General features: G+C 36.7%; 1 protein-coding gene across 6 annotated transcripts in view; it reads left to right on the forward strand.

The window, feature by feature from the left end:
- The window catches only part of LOC143280051 (spermatogenesis-associated protein 1-like), a 62,710-nt gene extending 46,287 nt beyond the window's left edge, over positions 1-16,423 (forward strand). For 3 of the 6 annotated variants that reach the window (XM_076584539.1, XM_076584540.1, XM_076584535.1), the window contains exons 9-12: positions 861-986; positions 1,488-1,663; positions 2,561-2,659; positions 9,243-16,423. In XM_076584539.1, coding sequence (XP_076440654.1) covers positions 861-986; positions 1,488-1,663; positions 2,561-2,659; positions 9,243-9,422 — 581 coding nt within the window. In that variant the 3' untranslated portion in view covers positions 9,423-16,423. Of the gene's footprint in view, positions 1-860; positions 987-1,487; positions 1,664-2,560; positions 2,660-5,435; positions 5,535-9,110 lie in introns of all 6 variants that reach the window. The other 3 variants (XM_076584536.1, XM_076584537.1, XM_076584538.1) reach the window with 3 other exon arrangements.
- The last annotated feature ends 3,577 nt before the right edge of the window (positions 16,424-20,000 follow it).

A 20,000-nucleotide genomic window follows, 5' to 3' on the forward strand; every position in this document is an offset into this window, starting at 1 on the left:
ACGCATGCACGCAAGCATGCACAAGCACACGCACACACACACACACACACAGTAAGTTGCTGATATTGATTACCTCTTCTAATTTGAAGAGACATTCTCCATAATAATCAAATTCTAGCCCAGATAGTTAGGACGGCGGTTGCCTCCTCTGATGGTCATGGACTGACTGTCATGCAATACAATTTGTATATATATATATATTCCCATTACATCCCCTTCCCATGACACACACTGTTGACCCCTATAGATTCCACACGTAACCCCCCTCACCCCTCTCTCTTTCTGTTTTTCTTCATTTCTCTGTCCCCCCCCTTTCCCCACCCCCACCCCCAGCTCCCTCCAGGAAAGAAAGAGAGTTGCCTTTTCTCACCTCACTGTCTGCCTCTCCTTTTTCTTGCATTGTTCCTCTCAGTCTGTCTTTCAGGGGAACATGGTAACAGATTACACAGTTGTTTGCGTAGCAACATCCCCACCTTATCCATAGCTAGGCCTTGGAATGAAAGGTGACACAAAGGTGATTTTTGGATGAGTGTTATCAACTGATGTATACATGAGTTCTGTGTGGTTAAAGTAAGTGTGTACATTTTTAGATGAGTGTTATTGATTTTTGTGCATGCATTCTGTGTGGTTAATGAAATGTAGATTTTTTAATCAATGTTATTTATTGTTCCGATCTGTGCATGTGTTCTGTATCATAAAATTTAGTGTGTGGTTTTAGATTAGTGTTATTCATTACATGATTTGTGTTGTGCAGTTAATACAATATGCAGTGTGGTAAAATGAAGTATGCAAGGTTTGGTAGAAGCAAGCTTATACAATCATTTCTTTCAAGTAATTTCATGCCACATGCTCCTTTGCAGAACAAAAACTCCTGCAAGAAATAGAAGAAGCTCGGGAGACCAGGCAGATGACGGAGAAAGAGCGAGAAGAACTGGTGAAGAAAGCAAAGGCCCTGCAAACCAAGACACAGAACAGACGCAATCAAGGCATGTGGAGGGGCTGAATATTGCTCTTTATGCGTGCTGACAGAGAGACAGAAAGAAAGAGTGTGTGTGTGAGTGTGCATGTGCATGCATATGTACATACATAATTGTATGTATGTATGTGTTCATGTGTACTTGTAGACACGGGTGTAAGTGCAAGCTTGCATCTGCAGTGTTGTGTGTGCTTGTGTTTACACCTTGTGAATGCAGGTGGTATTCTTTCATGGGAAAATGTGCAGGGTGTGTGTCAGCATACACATAAATAACTTTCAATAATCTCATGTGTCTATTCATTTGTAACTGATGAGTGTGTGTGTGTGTGTGTGTGCAAATGACTATCTAGCAAAAGATTAAGATTTTAAGAAAAATAGAATTAAGGAAACAATAATAACAACAACAACAACAACATAAAAATATAAATAAAATAAACAAAGAACAGTGAAAGTAACTTAAAAATAAAACATGCCACTTCTTTTTCTCTTTTTTTTTTTTTTTTTTTTTCAGCTCGAGATACCTGGAAGAAGCGTTACTTTGAAGAGAAGAAGAAGACCCCGCCTCTGGAGGAGCAGACGAACCGGCTGAAGGAGGAACTGGAGGGTCTGCACCGCAAACTGATGACAGTGCTGGAGGGTCCCAAGGAGAAAAACATCAAACTGGGCGACTCCAGACCATCTCAGAAGGTACCGTCGATTAGTGCTCACTCTCAGTCAGTCAGTCAGTCAGTCAGCAGACCTTTTCCTTCCCTCACTCTTCTCTGTCTTTGTTCAGTTGCCTGTGCTCCAGAAAAATGCTTTCTGCGGCGTTTAATGATAATAGAAAACTGTCCTCGCAGAACGACGAGACATGTTCTGGACCACAGTATCACTCACAGTTTCAGTTTCAAAGAGGCAACAAAGCGTTTGGAATGATCCATATACACACCACCACATCAGTTGAAAAAACTTATAAAAAAAAAAGTTTAAGTAGTGGTTTGGGATGCCAGTGCCTGACCTACGCATAAACCCAACATGCAGGTCAGGTCTAGAGAGCTTAATCAAGAATTGAAAACAAAAAAGTTACACAAGAAAATGAATGTATGACAAACTGTTTAGCAGGATAGTAGAAAGTGTATGTGTAGGAAAGGTGGTGGTGGTGTGTTTCTCTCCTGTCACCGGTCCAGGAGGGTTGCAACAGACTTCTGTTTGCTATCTATATTACATTTCTTTATTTTGGTGGTTTTGGTTGGGTTTTTTTTAACTCTGTGTGTGTGTGTGTGTGTGTGTGTGTGTGTGTGTGTGTTTTGCATATGCATGTTTTACATTGTGTTGTATTTGATATATGCATGTGCATGTGTATATGTGTGTGCTTCTATGTGTGATATTTGTATTGTATTCATATGTTGTATTTGGTCATGTCTGTGTGTCTGTGTCTTTTAAAAAAAAATCTGTGTGTTTGGGTGTGTGTGTGTGTGTTTGTGTAAATTAAATATGTGTTTATGGGTATGGGAATGTGTGTGTGCATGCATATGAGTGTGTGCACATTGTGTGTGTGTGTGTGTGTGTTTGTGGATACTGTTGGACGTATATGTGTGTGTCCAGAACAACTACGTGATTCAGTGCACCCGACTACAGCATGATATTGATGACCTGAAGAGAAGAATAGAAAATGCCAAGATGAAACTCACTGCAGAAATGAAGGTAGGACAGATTCTGGCTCAAACACCATCTGTAACAGTGTATACTGATATGTTGTGTGCATAGCTTTGTTGTGGATCCAATACTTTTGATGCTTTCCATGGGAAAATATCATCATAAGCTTTGCACTAGAAGCTTGACATTTGCTTGTGGTTATTGTGACACAGCAGAAAGAGTATGATAATTTAAAAATGACCTATGCTGAGAAATTATGAAGACAGGATGACTGTCTGGAACATCCAGTGAGAATGGTTTGCAAGCAGTGAACATTTTACTGCTGCACTTCAGATACACACAAAAGCTGTAAAGATTTTTTTTTTCGTTGTGATATTCCTATTTTTGGATCAAGTAAAATCTTCTGTTGAGTGCGTTGTGGTAATTCTCAGCAGCCACCAAATTCATTCAAGAATCTTTTCAACCAGTTTGAACCAAGGAATGAAAAAGAATATATGAAAGACTTTTAAAAAAATCTGTCAAATGAATTGACATGATTCAGAGGAAAACTGGAAGAAAAAAAAAAGAGACAAATTTTAGTTTAGACAGTTTTAAAGGGTGGTCAAGTTACGTGGGTTTTTTCTTCAAATCAAACAAATCATTTTGCTTATAGCCCAGCTGACTGCAAAGGGGCAGTTTCAGGACAGAATACCTGTCAGCTCTTGAAACCAGTCACAGAGAAACTAAAATAATGTTGAAAGGTCAAGGGAAGTACGCCCCCCCCCCCCCCACCCCACCCCCCCAAAAAAAGAAAGAAAGAAGATAAAAAAAAAGCAAGTAAGGGACCAGCACCCTCTCCATCATCCCCAGTCATCTTTTCATGATTCTGACCCCCACAGCCATTCCCCATCCACTTTGCTTTGAGCTAGAATCAAAACGAAGCTGCCAGATCATGTGTTGATGCTGCATCCATTGTTTATGTACTTCCATTGCATGTTGTTGTTGTTTTCAGCTAGTTTAGCCAGTCACAAAATATTCTGTGCTGTGAAACTTTTGACTCTTATGTTCAGGATTTTATGCCAGAATGAATACCTAAGCTCTTCAGCAGCAGCATTGATGTGTAGTAACTTTCGAAAAACGAAAAATGTAAAACTATGCGAAGTCTTTAACTTCAGCTGCTGTATCATTCACTTTAAGCTACGTGTATATTCCTAGAGATAGCTGAAAATAGAAAATTGAGCCAGCTTTTCAGTGTCAGTTGTTGTATCAGCTGTTTTTGTCAGCAGTTACTATTCTGAGAGATGACAGAAAAGTGGAAAATTGTGCAAGGTTTTTTAATGTCAGTTGTTGTTACAGCTATAATTTTCAGCCATAGCTGTTCCATGAGATTGCAGTTACCTTCAGCTATATGAATGTGTGGCTTGAGGTGGGAAGATGAAAACAATGTATCAGATATTTAAGATATGAATATTACAAAAAGATAAATCTATGTATGTATGTATATGCATATGCATTATGTGTGTGTGTGTGTGTATATATATATATATATATATATATATATATATATATATATATATATATATATGATAAAACCTGGAAAACTTTGCATTTCTTAAAGGGAAAATTAAGTGGTTGGTGTGCTCAGAAAATATGTCTAACTGCATGTGCTCGAGTCTGATGTGGAAAAGAACAATCAAGATAGATGTTATGTTTCAAAATGATCTTCTCAGTGGTACTGGAAGTTTTTAATGTCACAATTATGCTTTACAGTTGTGTTGCAATACCTTTCCTTTCAGAACTTCTCACATCCTTGTGCATGATGGAGAAGAACGGACAATGTGTATCTCACTTATGCTTTATGATTACCATCATTCATAATATGCTGCAGTCTTCCACAATCTCTTTTTTTTTCTTTTTTCTTTTGGAGGGGAGGGTGTATGCTTTTTGGAAAATGCTTCTCTGCCACTTCATTGCAGTTTTTGTTCTTGAAATCTGTTGTCATTCTGGCTCTGCTTCACTGCTGTATGAATTCTTACTTTGCCTGTCCTTTACAGCAGGAATAATTATTAGATTCTACAGTTTGTATGCCTTTTCTATATCCAAAATATAAAAAGTGAGGTTGGAAATTGTTGTTGGTACTCTTATTATTTGTTGTAGTAGTGGTAGTTGTTGTAGTATTGCTGTTATTATTATTATCTATGGTTAATCGTCACAAGTTTATATCAGATATACATGACTTTTGCTCATACCCATTGTTTGGTGGGTGGGTTTAAATGTATTTAAGAAAAGAGAGAAAGGACTGATGAAGCAAATGGATTATTGTTTTGATTTGATATCTTTTGATTATGTTATGATCTGGTGTGACTTTAAAAAGTCTTCCAATTTTCTCCTCTAATGGTAGTTTTTTGTGTGTGTTTGCATGTGTGTGTGTGTGTGTGTGTGTGTGTGTGTGTGTGTGTGTGTGTGTGTGTGTGTGTGAGAGGGAGAGAGAGAGAGAGAGAGAGAGAGAGAGAGAGAGAGAGAGAAAGTGAAAGAACATGTTCATTACATACATTTGGTGCTTGTTCTGTGTGCTATTTTAGTAAAGACAGATACATTGCAAAGTTATATATTACTATACATGCTACTTGGTTGATGGTTTTCATTTGTCTTTTTGCACCTAAAATTCACTCCTAAGAAACAGTTTGACACTAACACTGCACTTTCCCACTTTGTCAGTTATGCTGAGCATGCAGGTCTTACCATTCATATTTTCAAATGGCAGAACAGTTTTGATCTTTCACACATGTGAGCTTTTTTGGTATGGTTGAATCATTGCTTACCTGTCCTTTTGTTTGTCACTCAGATTAATGTGTTAGTTAGCGTGCAACGACGCTCTCCACGAGATGGGCTTGCCACCACCCCTATTGCACTCAAGCCAGAACCTAATGCACCCCTCGCCTAGGTACTGAGCATCAATTTAATTTTTTTTTAGTGGCTTGACCAGTTCCTTGTTCAGTGTCACTGTATTGTGTGGTGTCAAACCATCTGCTTGGATTTTTACAAATTCATATAATAACCTGTATATGCTTTCAGTAAAAATGAATATACCTGTGCATTTTGTATTCTGCAGCATTCTTCGTCTGATGAAGTAAGGGCTGGAGTATGTATAGACATCCTGTAAAGTGTAAGGAGATAATATAAAATTAGATATATTTTCGTGAAGTTGAAAATGTAGTTCAAGTGGTGGTTGATAAAATGAGGTGTGATATTTTCCCAGTGTGTAATTCTCTGCTTCATGTTAAGGGACCATCCATTTAGTTAAAGTGAAAGAATCACAAAGATCAAAGAATATCAAAAGTCACTGTTTGCAGTTCTGTCACATATACCTCTTGATGAAAAAAAAAGCAAAAAAAAAAAAAAAAAAGCAAAAATCACTTTCACTTTCTTTCCTGTCATGAGGAAGTTGGTTATTTTCTGTGCATAGCAAAGTTTTTGGATTGTTTCATATTACTGGTTTCTTCATTCCACCTGTTTAACATTTTAACATTTGTATGTCTGTAGTCTGTAGTGTGTGTCCTGTTTGGATGTACTTTAACTGTTTCTTTGCATCCTTATTTCCAGTTTCGATTTGTTAACTGTAGTATTAACTAATGTACAGACTTCTTCAGAAAGGAAAATAACCTGATACATTTTTATCAGCAGTAGAAGTTGCAAACTTTCAATACCAGGAGAAGAAAAAATGGTCACAAAAATGTCTTTATTTTATGCAAAAATAAAGGATGACAGAAAGTTCAGGCATCATGTAAAACCTGTTTGCATGCATCAACCTAGTCTGTAATTTCTCCTTTTGCTTGTTTTAATCAGTGTATTACTTCACCCAACAGAGAGTTCTTTGACTGCAATGCCATTTTACTAGAGTTATTTGACTGTGATGACATTTAGTAATACATTACATTAGCGACACTCTGAGAACCTATTTTTAAAAATGTTTTTCCTATTGATGTATATCATGCATACTGAGTTTACATTTGAGTAAAGTTTATCTTCAAAGTATTGAACTCAGTACAGTCTGCTTTGAGCAACACTTTGAAACTCACATAAACTTTTGCTTAAAATATACAAGAGGTTTTTTTTTTTCATATGGTTACAGAAAAAAATAATACATACATAAGTACATGTATATACATATATGTATTACATGGAGTTGTTGCTCAGAGAAGACATTGCTGTTGTGGTTTCTTTTCTTCTGGAATGCCTCTGAAAGCCCTCCAGCTGCGGAGCTCTGTCTTGGCGATTTGGAAACCTTCCACTTCCATCCTGACCCCCTGATGACTAACAGCGTCCTCGTCCATTCTTCTCTCTCTCACCTTCCTTCTCCTTTCCTCCCATTCTGCCCTCCTCCCTCCATCCGTTCCATGTTTTTTTCATAACTCACCCACCAGTTTTGACATACAGTCCATTATTGTAGCTTTTACTCTTTTTTTGTTTTTTTGGTCTGGTAATTATTGGTTCCAAAATCAATCATTTGCTATTAGAACAGAGAGTTCAGCATTTTGCCCTGTCTGTGTCATTGGGGAAGACATGGAACATGAATTATCAGACAGTTACTTGTAACTTCCTTGGTAATCTTTTTTTTTTCTCTCTCTTTTTCTTCTGGTTCCCTGTGTCTGCTGTTACCACTGACAAGTTTAAATGTCTTCCAGTTCATTTTAATCATAGTTCCCCATTATTCTTTATTATCATTGTTTGGTTCATCTGTAGTTTTGGCCTCTTGGAGAAAAAAAATCTGTCCTAACTCATTTTTCTTCTTTCTACTTTTCTTACCTGTAGTTTACTACTTTCTCCTGTGCTTCAAATTACTTCAGCTCTTGAGTGGCCTTTCATTTCTTCTTAGTTCTGATGTTCTGGAACACTTTGATTAGTGACCTTTCAGAACTTACCTGATCATTGAGAGGGATTGTACCATTGTCTGGGCAATAGATAATATGAACTGAAAAGTCTGATTCAGTTCTTTACAGTTATGAAACAGTAAGCCTGTTTTATATAAGACAGTTCTCTCTTTTTTCTTTTCTTTTTTTAATTGGCAAACAATCCATTTCTGACATAGTTTACTGATTATTTGATTGCACCTATTTATGAATTCTGCTTGCATATATTCCTTCTTCTCCTGCTTTCCTTTTGCATGTTGGAGGTTTTTCTGGTGCAGTTTGTCTTTCTCTGCATACAAAATCCATTGGCAGGCAGTACAAAACTGAATCATTATATCATATCATCAAGGCTGTACCGAATCCTTTTGGGAACCTTTCACTGTTAATGGTGCTTGCTTCTACATATCAAACAGCCTCTGTATCCTGACAAGAACCAGGCATTTTCCACTGAAGTTCCAAAACTTCAGCTGTGTTTCAACTGTCTGACTTGAAATCACAAAAAATTATGCTCAGCATGGCATGCCTGTCTCTCTCCGTTTCTTTCTTTTCTTCAGCATGGTTTCAGACACTTATTATCCGGATATAAGAACTGGATGCTACTACCAACATTATGTTCCAGATATATTTTCCTCTTTGATACAGAATTAACACATGTTCATTAAATCCAGTAACAAATACCATTCCCGAAAATGCACTGGTGTGATTGTAAATTGATGTATCAATGTACATCTTCAGACACCAGTTGTACATGTTGGTGCACTTTTTACTGTATGTTGTTGTTGTTTTTTTAACTGGATGGCTGGCAGAATGTGTTTTTAACTGAGGGATACCAGAAGGTTACCCATGCATATCTGAACACTTACTGGTAAACATGCAGACTAACATACTAATAATTTTAGTTGTTTTCCCTTTGTTTTCTTTTCTCTGTTTAGAAGTGATTAGTAGTGAATCCCTTTGGAACAAAAAAAGTAGAACTTTGAAATAATCATCAACCAGTCTTTTTCAGAAGTTTGCTTTTGTAGATTTCATTTATTTATTTTGTTGTACTTTTTCCGTGATTTTTTTTCCTTGTGAAAGAACAAGACCTGAACAGGACAGAGAAGCATTTTCTCCAGTACCATTGACAAGAGGGTCAGAAAGTCTCCAAAGATGTTTTTTTTCTTCTGTATGTCATGGTCAGCATATTGTTCACTTTGATGTTTTAAGAATGATCAAAGTTACCTCTGAAAGGCTGGACCTTTCATCTTCACTTCTCACTTTCATTTTTTGTCAGTCTTCAGCACTCTATACTGTGAGTGGGACAGCTGAATTTGGTGAGAAAGAGCAGATAAGTGAAGGGATTATAGAGAAATCGTAGAGGAAACTTTTGCATCCTTTTTCTTCTTGTAACTGACTCTCATAAACATGCCACATGAACTGGGTCTAGAGCAAGAAAGAAAGAGTGAACAGAACTCTTCTCACCCTCTTCAGTTTAGCTGGTCCTCTTCAGAAGGCCTGACCAGTATCCTGATTTTGGTCAGTGCACTCGCAGCTCCTCCTCTTCCTCAGCTTGATGTTAAGAATCCCATCCCCTCGACCTTCCCACCCTGAACCCCCTAGTGTACTTGCAGTTACGCACCCAGGCCGAGACAGAGCTGCGAGCAGTGAGGGCAGAGGCCGTCCAGAAGAAAATCCACATGCGGGGGCAGGCCTTGCAAGGGTACTGACTGCTCTCCAACCCCCAACCTTCTCCCTGCTTACAGCTACGCAACCAGGCAGAGATGGAGCTGAGGTCACTGCGGGCAGAGCTGGTGCAGAAGAAGATCAACCTGTCCTTGGTGCGTAGTCAGCAGTTTGCTGCCCTGTCCTCAGGGCTTAGTGAGTCCACCCCAGTGCCCGATATTCCTACAGGCAAGAGGGACGAACAGTCTGTTACTGTTTGAATTGTTTTGGTTGCTACTGCTGCTGCTCCTGCAGGTGCTTCAACTGATCTTACATACTGCAGCGTCCAGTGTCATCACAACTGGATATTTCAGTGCCTCATTGGAAATGTAGTGATGTTACCTTATTTGATCGTTTTGTCATCTTGGGAAGGAAATAAAAGAATTTTGTTTTCAAAGAAAAGCGAGTCTAAAACTGCAGAAAAAAGAAATATGTAAATCTGAACCAGTGTTGATTTTCTTATCAAATTTACGGTGAAATTGAATAGTATCAGAAATGTTAGAATTTTTGTTTTGTGCTGAAAGAAATAGCTCTTTGCAGCTAAAGTACAATGTAGTTTATCAGTTTTCTGATGTAATCAATGCACTGTATTACTATATCAGATATTGAAAACAAATGGCTGAAACATCCAGAACAATCACACAAAATGGTGTGTCATGTTTAGATTTATGGATCACTTATGTCGGATGCCTTAAATTGATTTTGACATGACAAGTGCTCCTTCATGTAATTTGTTGTGCCATGTGTGTGTATATTCAGTGATGTGTACCATGTTTGATTTGTGTTGAATCCTCAAGTAAGAATGAATGTGAACATACAAATTCATGCCGCACATCAGAGACTTTGACAAAAACAGGTCTCACGTCACAGCTGTTTAATAAAAATTGAGCAATACCAGCCACATCATTTCATTAGGTGAACTGTCACTCATGATCAAGGTTGTTTTACATTTCAAGTGAATTAAGGATGTGATTGAAAAAAAACAACATACAATATATGGTAAAGAGCAAAAGAAAGTATATCTTTTTATGTATTGTACCTGTAAACAGTAAAGCCTGTAGGTTTGGATAACTAAGCAGCAAAATAGTTAATCATATAACCTGGTTTTCATTTAACACTCACAGCTAAAAGCATAGCCCACCATTAATTCAGCAGTTACACCTGTTCAGGATTTGACATGTGGAAATCGCTATCTCATCAGGGTTATGTGAATGGAATGTATGTATGATTGTCAGTCATGTCCACCAGAATAGCAGGGGAGGCAACTGTTGTTCTGACTATCTGGGCAAGAATTTGATTTTAGTGGAGAGTGTCTTGCCAAAGTTACATCCCCACTCTCTCAGCCAAGAGGGATTTGGGACAGTAGACTTTGGGATGATTCTGAAGGCCAACTAACCCCCTAGGCTGCAGCACTGAGAGCCAGTGCAACCTTGCCTCCTAATTTCAGAGTCACAGTCCTTCACAAAAGAATATGACAATTTCAAAAGGACGCCTTTAACGAATATAGTTTCCTTTGTCTCAAGCTTTTATCCTTAATAGCATTGCTCAACCAGGCATGTAACAAACATGTTGATGATTAATGAATCAAACAAGGCCCTACCCACATTGTGGTATAAGTGTCACTGTATAGATGGGAGTTAACAGCATCTGACAGCCCTGTCCACAATTGTCCTCAGTGAAACAACAAAGCCAATGGGCATGAAACTTGGATTAGTTATTGATGGTAGATCAGTCTTCCTTGACTGCTCATGTGAAGCATGGTTTAAGAATGTTGGGCATGGAATGTCCTGGCAATCCATTGTCAACACCAATGAAAAACCAAAGCTTTAAGAAAGCAAACTGGTTAGACTTCAAAGTGAAGATCATGGTGGTGCTTACACGTGTGTAAGATCTCTGAACTGACAGCATGTTTGAACTTGCAAGGATTGAGCAAGACATTGAGCAGGGGACAAAAGGTCTACACACCCTGCAAAGGAATCTTTCCTGGTACATCCTTGAACCTGATGCCGCATAAGAAAAGCAACTAAAAAAAAACTAAACATGTGTATGATGTAAGACAGTAAATCCTGAAGAAAGTTCTGTTTAGATATGATATCGTGAAAACAAACATTGACATGACCTTCTCATAGTCATAAAACACAAGCATCCCCCAATGCCTCTCCCATCACACCATGCACACACAAATTAGTGTGGGACAAAACCAACTATCTACCTGGCTTTGGAATGTTTTAGATGCTCTCCCACTAACAAATCAACCTTAAGTGCTACAAGTAAACTGACAAAGAAGGCCTTGGTTAGCCCCACTAACCACTACTTAGTAATCACCATAATGTATATTCCTTAACTGGCCGTTCTCAGTTTTGCCAGATATCACAAACAATTGGTGCACCAAATCTGAGTTCTGTTCGGTATGAGCTAGGAGCATGCATCAATCACTTTCAGGGACAGACAAAGCAATAGACTCGATGAATCTTGTACACCCTTCACCTCCTAAGAAAGGGCATGAAACAAAGGCACTTGACTGTGATCTTGTCTGGCCTGTTCAAACTTGTTATTCAATGCATCACAGCATTATCTGAACCTACTTCAATAAAGAACAATATACAGACAGCTAAGAATGGCCCACTGGTGTGGTTTTTTTTTTTTTAACACAGACGTTGTAAAATAAATCCATTTCTATTCAGTTTTTTTTTTGGTGACAGATACTGTAAAATAAATACATTAGTTTCTTTCAACTCTCCCAAAGAATATCCCATTTGTATAATTTTTCATCAACACTGAATTAAACCCATTTTTACTTCACTTTTTTTCATTGACACCATCAATTAAAATGAAATTCATTTCTTTTCTCACACAAAAAATCAAATGTTTGAAACACTCTTATGGTAACGAAAGACAGAATATATATATATATATATAAGAGAACATACAGATTTTTTTCTTTTTATGGTGTAAGCACATGGTTTAAAAAAAAACATCACACACAGCTTACATGGTTAAAAAAAAAGAAGAAAAAAGCATCACACCAAATCTCTCACAAAATGTTACCAAAGATGAAATATTATGCATCACATTTGACAAGATCTCACTGAACTCATTTTTGATTTCTGTTCCTTTCATGTACAAATGTTTCTGTATCAGCGATCAATTCCCCAAAGACACGGATTTCTCTTACGACTACCCAAATCAAAATGAGAGTTTCATATGAGATGTACAGACGCAACAAATAAAGTATTGATATATATATACACATGTATGTTATCTTATACTGCCTGTTCTTGTGCATTTACAGTGTGTACATTAAAGAAAACAATTAAATTCCATTTATTTTACATGGTTTTAGACTGTTTTTGTTTTCAGCTTTTTATCTATTTCACAATGATTGTTTTCATGTGTTTAGATTGTTTCAGATGACTGTTCATGTTCTGATTTTCACCCTATTAGATAATGTTTTTGTTGTTCTTTTTTTAATTTTTTTTTTAACTTCATTGAATTGCAGTGAAGTTGATTAAACATGGATTCAGGGACAAGAGAAATATGTCCATGTTCACTAGTAGTTACATGAAAGAAAATACAGTCAACACAAATCTTAGGGACCATGATAATGGGTGTCAAGATCAGCAAGGCTTTCTTTTTTAGGTCACCCCATTTAATTCCATTTAACTGATAGATTCAGTGAATTCATGACTGTAGTCTGAGCCTTGCAAGTGTGATAAATGGGGGATGTCAGGGTGTTGGCAGTAATATATAGTTAATAATCATCAGTTGTAATAAACTGAAATAGAATACTGTTGATTGGGAATACAAACATTACTCACATGAACCAGATTTTCAGGTTTGCTGGACTCCACCATACTTAACTGAATTGTTTATCACAGTTGTAATTGTGCTCCATTGTGTATCTCCTTCCAGTTATTTCTTTTTCAGTTTAATGAATTGTGTGTGTGTGATGCTGAAAGCAAACCTGTGATAATTATGAATGGAAGTACATGTATAGCACACTGAACAAAAGTATTTATGTCTTGTTCCAAATATTTATCAGTAGAAAATAATGGGTATCTTATTTTCTAATTTTTGTGTCATAAATTGACTGCATTTCTAATTGTGTAGGCATTTTAAAATTTTGAACCTATTTCTGTCTTGGTGTCTGTTATCATTTGTCATGTTACCTCTTGATGGGATGGTTCTGTCTGCAGCAGTTATTTTACTCTCAAGTATTCAAAAAGGAAACAAGTCTACACATCAAATCTTCTACTAAACAGGAGACAGCAGTGCTGTTTAATCAAGGACCTTTTACAAAAAAACAGTTGTTTGTAACTTGAAGAAAACAAATTGTATTCCATGCTGTTTCATAAAGTGACTCATTATTTACATTTGTGAGACATGATCGACATGTCAGTTTCACTGATTATGAGCACTTTGCATCATGAACTGATGCTAAAATTTCAATTATTTTACTGGCACTGTTGATTAAAAAGAAATGACAACTGCAGCTTAATGTACAGTGATAATTAATATACTGACAAGTGCAATTTGTTTTAACAGACACAAGTGGCACTGAATTTCATTTCAGCTGGTGGTGCCAGGTGAACATTTCAAATTTGAATACAAGCATTTAATCATGGGGCTAGTATCATGATCTGCCAACAACAGTAGTTCACTTAAATTATGATTAAAGTTCCCTTTCACCATTAACAGATGGTTTTCTTTTACATGTGTGTGTGTGTGTGTATGCGCACGCATGCAGAAAACTGTAAGGAACAACAATTTAACATGCAAGCAGCCTTCTAAGATTAGGGAGCTGCCTCTCAAATAATGTATTGGTACTTCAGCAACATGTTTTCTTTTCTTCTTTAATATTTGGCAAAGCAGAAAATACCATAGTACCCTCCTTGCCAGGTATTAGTTATTATAAAACAGTACTTAACAGACTAACATGCCAGCAAATTAATAATACATGCTCAGCTGCACTTTCACAAAGTCAGTCTAATGTGTATTGTTTAGTCTTCCTTTGTGATCTCTTTGCAAATATTTCCATACATACTGTTCATATATCTTCAAAATCATTCAAGAATGTCTCAGTATTTATATATTGATTAGTTTGTTTACTTCATTACCTGTTAGTTTATTCTGGTAATGTCTGATCACGAGGGTACACAAATATATAGATAGATAGATATCAGTTTCAAAATGCTTTTAATAAATATATATTTTGTTATGGCATTTTTCAAGATACAATATCCTGAAAAGCAATCAAAATGCATTTGGTTTTTATATTGGTAATTCTTTTTAAATGTTAAGAATTTATTATTATTATTGTTGTTGCTAATCGTCCAGCTGACCACACAAAGCCATACCATGACTGCCCAACTGCACAAATGTCCAACCATGTTAAACACAAAACTATCACATATATAATTTTTTTTTAAACATCATTAAAATAAACCGACAAAACACAGTTCATTACACATTATCTTAACCATTGAGTTCCTTACGGCAGTGCTGAGGATGTCAGGTCTTTCGCTTAATTTATCATCCCCAGAAAAAAAATCATAAAAAAAAGAAAAAAAAACAAAAAAAAAAACAACATAAAAAGGCCATATAGGCAAATACCACTGCAAAACAGCACAGATAGTACCGGTACATCATAGACTGCTGAAAAGAGAACAAAAGTGTCCAGGCTTGCTCAAAAAAAGAAAGGGGGAGGACTGTCAAGGCAGAAACAGGAGACAATAGCGAAGGAAGAAAAAAAAAGAAAAAAAGGAAGAAATAAAGAGAGCAATAGAAAAGAGGAAATTTCAAGCATACAATTTCAAAAAGGCAGGGATGCTATTTATACTGAAAGACCCCGGTATTCCATGGGTGGTCTTAAGACTTGATTATTCCTTAATTTCAAACATCTTACATCAGTATTTTCAACAGTATGACATCAAGGGTACAATGTCCGAATAAGCAATGAAAATGAATATTGCTGTGATATTAAAAAAACAAAACAAAAAAAAACTCTTTTTTTTTCCCAATGATATGACAAGTCCTTAATTTCATAAATTCCACAGCAATCTTGTCATTTTTTTCTTTCTTTGTGTTTTCTCTCATCATTGACAGTGTGTATTGTCAGTTAATGAGCAAAAATTTTGGCATATGCTAAGAAAATTTAATTCCAAATGAAATGTTGTTGCCTTGCCAATAACATAAAAAAAATTATGATTATAATACCTGTACAAATGTTTACCACTTAACACCTCCACAGTTTTCATATCATTCACTTATTCATATGGTTTGTGTACACTGAATACACAAAAATTACATATGCTACACTGAAAAAACTATAATCTTCTGGTAAATGAATATGACACATCCAAGTACATAGCAATGGAAGCTGACAAAGCTGAAGTAAAAAATCTTGCAACGTAACACACAAGTTCTGTGTTTTTTTCTTTTCCACAATTAGATTATTGATCAATGAGAGTGTCAATTTTCTAGCACCAAGTGGTGAATGTAATCTAGCAACATAATACACAAGTTCTCTTTATTCTGCGGTTAGATTATTGACCAATGAAAATGTAAATTTTTGTAGCACCTAGTGATAAATGTGAACATTGTCCATTCTCTCTCTTTCATTGACAACTCCAGCTCAGTACGTTTATATTTCACAATGGTTAATGATTTTGTTCCAGAGCATCTTCATGTTTATCAGTGAACTGAAGGTTTTGGTCACTTAAAACTCACTTTTTGGACCCAAGATAGTTTGAGGTGCTGTCAAACTATGATAACTCATTAACTGCCTACCAAAGTTAATAGGTATGAGTGGTACACTACCAACAACAGAACAAACCAGCAACTTCTCATAGTATTCAAAAGTTAGTTTAAACAAAAAGCAAAACAGCTGCAACTGTAAGGTAAGAATTAACTCTGGATGAGTATCTGTGTGTGAGAAAATATACATATATGACTGTCCATGGTAAACGAGTCAAAACTAATTTTTTAATTTTTTCCCCGTAATAACACAACTGGGATCAGGTGGCAAAAATTTCTGGGATTGAAATGCAATCCATGTAATGCAATACTAAGGTCACTGGTAAAATGCCTTTTAGCCACTTCTTATAACACGGAGTGTCTGGTGACAGAGATCATTCACAAAATTTTCTATACATATTTTACTTTAAAGGAAAACAGAATATAAAAAAGAAGAGGTGTGTGTGTGTGTGTGTGTGTGTGTGTGTGTGTGACCAATGGAGCAACACAGAAACAGAATAACAATTTCAAGATATTAACAAATCATCAAATCACATTAAAAAAAACAACAACCCAAACATTCATGAAGAATGATGAAGTCAGGAAACTGTACTATGGGTAAATGAGTCAAAACTAATTTTTTATGTGTTATTTTTTCTCAAGAACACAATTAAGATCAGGTGACAAAAATATTGGGGATAAATATGAAATGCAATCCACGAAATGCAATACTAAGTTCACTGTTAAAATGCCTTTAAACACTTCTGGTGATCACCTGGTGTGTCTGGTGACATGTAAAATCATTCACAAAATTTTCTGAACGTACTTTATGTTTTAAGGAAAACAATTTTTAAAAAAACTATAAAAAAAAGAGAGTAGACAGAAAGCGAGAGAGAGAGAGAGAGAATATGTGTGTGTGTGTGTGTGTGTGTGTGTGTGTGAGATAGACAAATGGAGCAACGCAAACATAGAATAACAATTTCATTAAATTAACAAATCATCTAAATCACATTCAAAAGGAAACCAAACATTCATGAACTATGATGACGTCAGGAAACTGCACTATGTACAAGAGATTCAATGATTCCAGATGAAGTTATTTCACAAAATTTCCCTCGAATGAGCAGAAGTCTTAGAAATAATCGCCAGCTCAGCATCTTTTTGGAACCTGTATAAAATATATAATTCAATGTGCCTTGTTTACAACAGTGAAGAGAAAAAAAAAGCAGTGCTGCTGGCCAGTCAAAAAAATCAAAAACCAAAACAACAAAGCATCACAAAATATGAAATGCTGTCCTTTCATGAGGTAAACCGAAAAAGAACTAAAAAGAGAACAGCAGTACACATGTAAAGCTAGGTAAGTCAGCAAGACAGGCAGTAGTAGACATCTCTGAAGGCAGCCTTTATCATGTGCCACAGGGTATGAAGAGGATCAACATATTACGTCGATATATGTATACATTATCTAACGCCATCCTAACATAAAGGGCCCTACAAAATGACTCTAAGTGAACTGCCTTTTTTCTTTGACTACACATCAGTACTGACTATTGATGATTCCTATGACTTCCGGACATAATTTGGGTTTGCGGGTGATTTGTCAGCTATGTAATACCATACAGACCAGTGTGAAGAACCTAACATAATCTTGATGCATGCACACATGCACAATGGTTTCATATTACAATGAATCTGATGGTGTATTTCAATAACATCAGTCCTTGTATCCACATAAAGGATTTTAGGGCATTCAAGCTGCAACACTTGTACTGAATCAAAAAGAACAACTCTAAAAATGGTTGATTGTTGGTTTTATATTAAAAATTGAAAAAATAGAAAGCATTTTTTTACAGCAACAATTTCACCAGCTATTAATGACAATGATGAAACACACAATCTTGAAAAAGGTTCAGCAGTAAACAATGACACAGTGACAGAACACACAAACAGAGCCAAAACATTTAAACAAAAACAAACCAATAACACACCCACCATAAAACAGCAAGAAGTTCAGCAGTAAACATCAATTCAGTGATGGTTGCTTTCCTCAAGAGGGATGATGAAACGTGTGTGGAGAGGGGAGGGGGTGTGGTGGGGAGGGTTGGGGGTAGACTTTGAAAAGTTGAGTCTACATTGTAACTGTCAAGCATTAATCTACTGGTAAAAATTTGAAGATCTGGTATGGATCCTAAATATTATATGCTGAGGGATTAGTTGTCACAAACTGACATTTCCATTCCTTTTCACTAATCAGATTCAGATGAAGGTTTAATATGTGTGCATTCCCATATGGGTATGGATGCTTTAAGTGGTCTGTTTCTCTGTGTGTGTGTGGCGTATTGTGGGGTGTGATGGTGTGTGTGTGTGTGTGTGTGTGTGTGTGTGTGTGTTAGATTACAGTGCAGCGTATGTGTGTGTGTGTGTGTGTTTGTGTGTGTGACTCTGCGTGTGTCTGTGTGTCTGTGAAGCAAAGCAATAAAGCACATGTGTCATGGATTCCAATGAACAATATAAATCAAAAGCAGAGCAATACAGGAGAAGGGTCAAGCAGCTCCATGTCTGTCACTATACAGATACCTGAGCTTGTTTCCAGGACAGCTTAAAATATTCAGCATGCAGTTTGTATTCTCAACACACACACACACACACACAGAGAGAGAGAGAGAGAGAGAGAGAGAGTACATAACTGATACAATGTGGATTTTTCAAAGGATCAGTTACAATTGTAGATCTATCAGCAACTTACTTGGGTAAAGTCGTAACATTCTGTGACCTGCAGTTACACCCAAGATACAGACTAAACAGAATTACCAGTAGAACACAGATTTTTTTTTTCACCTTAAAAATTGCATTCATAAGCTGGAACTCCCACCATCAACTGTCTTCATCTTCAAGTGGGTTTTTATCAAGTGTAAGACCATGTTTACCCCTCTGATCAGGCAACCGTATTCTGTGTGCATGTTGGATATATTTTTGATTCTGTATCTCCTCAAACACTGACATGGTTTATGGGATCTGTGATGTGCAAAGTTTATCTTCTGCATGTATATACTCATGAAAGGAATTAAAGGCATTAGCAGGTCTGTACATATACTGACCTGGGAGAAAGATCTCCACCCTTAACCCACCTGGCATCGAAACCAGGATCAAACCCAGAACCCTCAGATTGAAAGTCCAACACTCTAAACCATTTGACTGTTGCACCAATCATACAGCACTGTGACTAGAAAGATATCTTTCATCTTTATGTTTGCAAAAAAAAGCAGCAGAATGTTGGCTCTGAAGGGGGTGGAGTGTGAAATGAGGGTTCCCTGTTACTGGGACAAGCAGAAACTGACTGGCTGATAGGCAATCCAAAGTCATGTCTCATGCAGTGTTTCATCATTTATATATATATATATATATATATATATCACATAACATTGTGAGGGCGATGTTCAAGTGACTGTATGCATCCTCAACATTTTCCCTCCATTTAGCACTGAATCAGGCCCACCTTGTTCTTCTCCCAGCCCCCCCCCTCCCCCACCCCCACCCCCAATACCCTGTCTCACTGGACTGTGCACTGGACTAGGTCCTCAGGGTGTATGCACCCAGTTTCAGTTTGTCAGGAATCAATGAAGAGGTCGATAACATTTACAGGCATGCTTGAAGATAAATGATTCTTCTTGTACACTTTCCCCTCACTCCCTGCCTCTTTCATTCGCCCACTTACCACCTCATTTCACACACACACGTTTCTGTCCTGGTCAGAAGTCAAACTGTCACGCACTTTGCAAATGTTCCATATGATCACACTTGTCAGTGTGAAGATTTCTGAACGCAATATGTTAACTACATATTCCTTCATTCATAAACTGGAGCAAATTTTGCCAACAGATTAAGCAACGTGACTGTCATTTTCCAACCATGAAAAATTCTGAAAAAAAAAGCAAACAAATTATTACCAGTAGCAGTATCATTGCGATTATCACCGATTTAAAAAAAAAAGAAAAAAAAAAAAAGGGTGACACAGAGACAGATTTATAGAAGAAAAAAAAAACTGCAATAATTCCTATCATCAC

This window comes from Babylonia areolata, chromosome 3 (genome assembly GCF_041734735.1).
Source record: "Babylonia areolata isolate BAREFJ2019XMU chromosome 3, ASM4173473v1, whole genome shotgun sequence".
NCBI classification, from domain to species: Eukaryota; Metazoa; Mollusca; class Gastropoda; order Neogastropoda; family Buccinidae; genus Babylonia; species Babylonia areolata.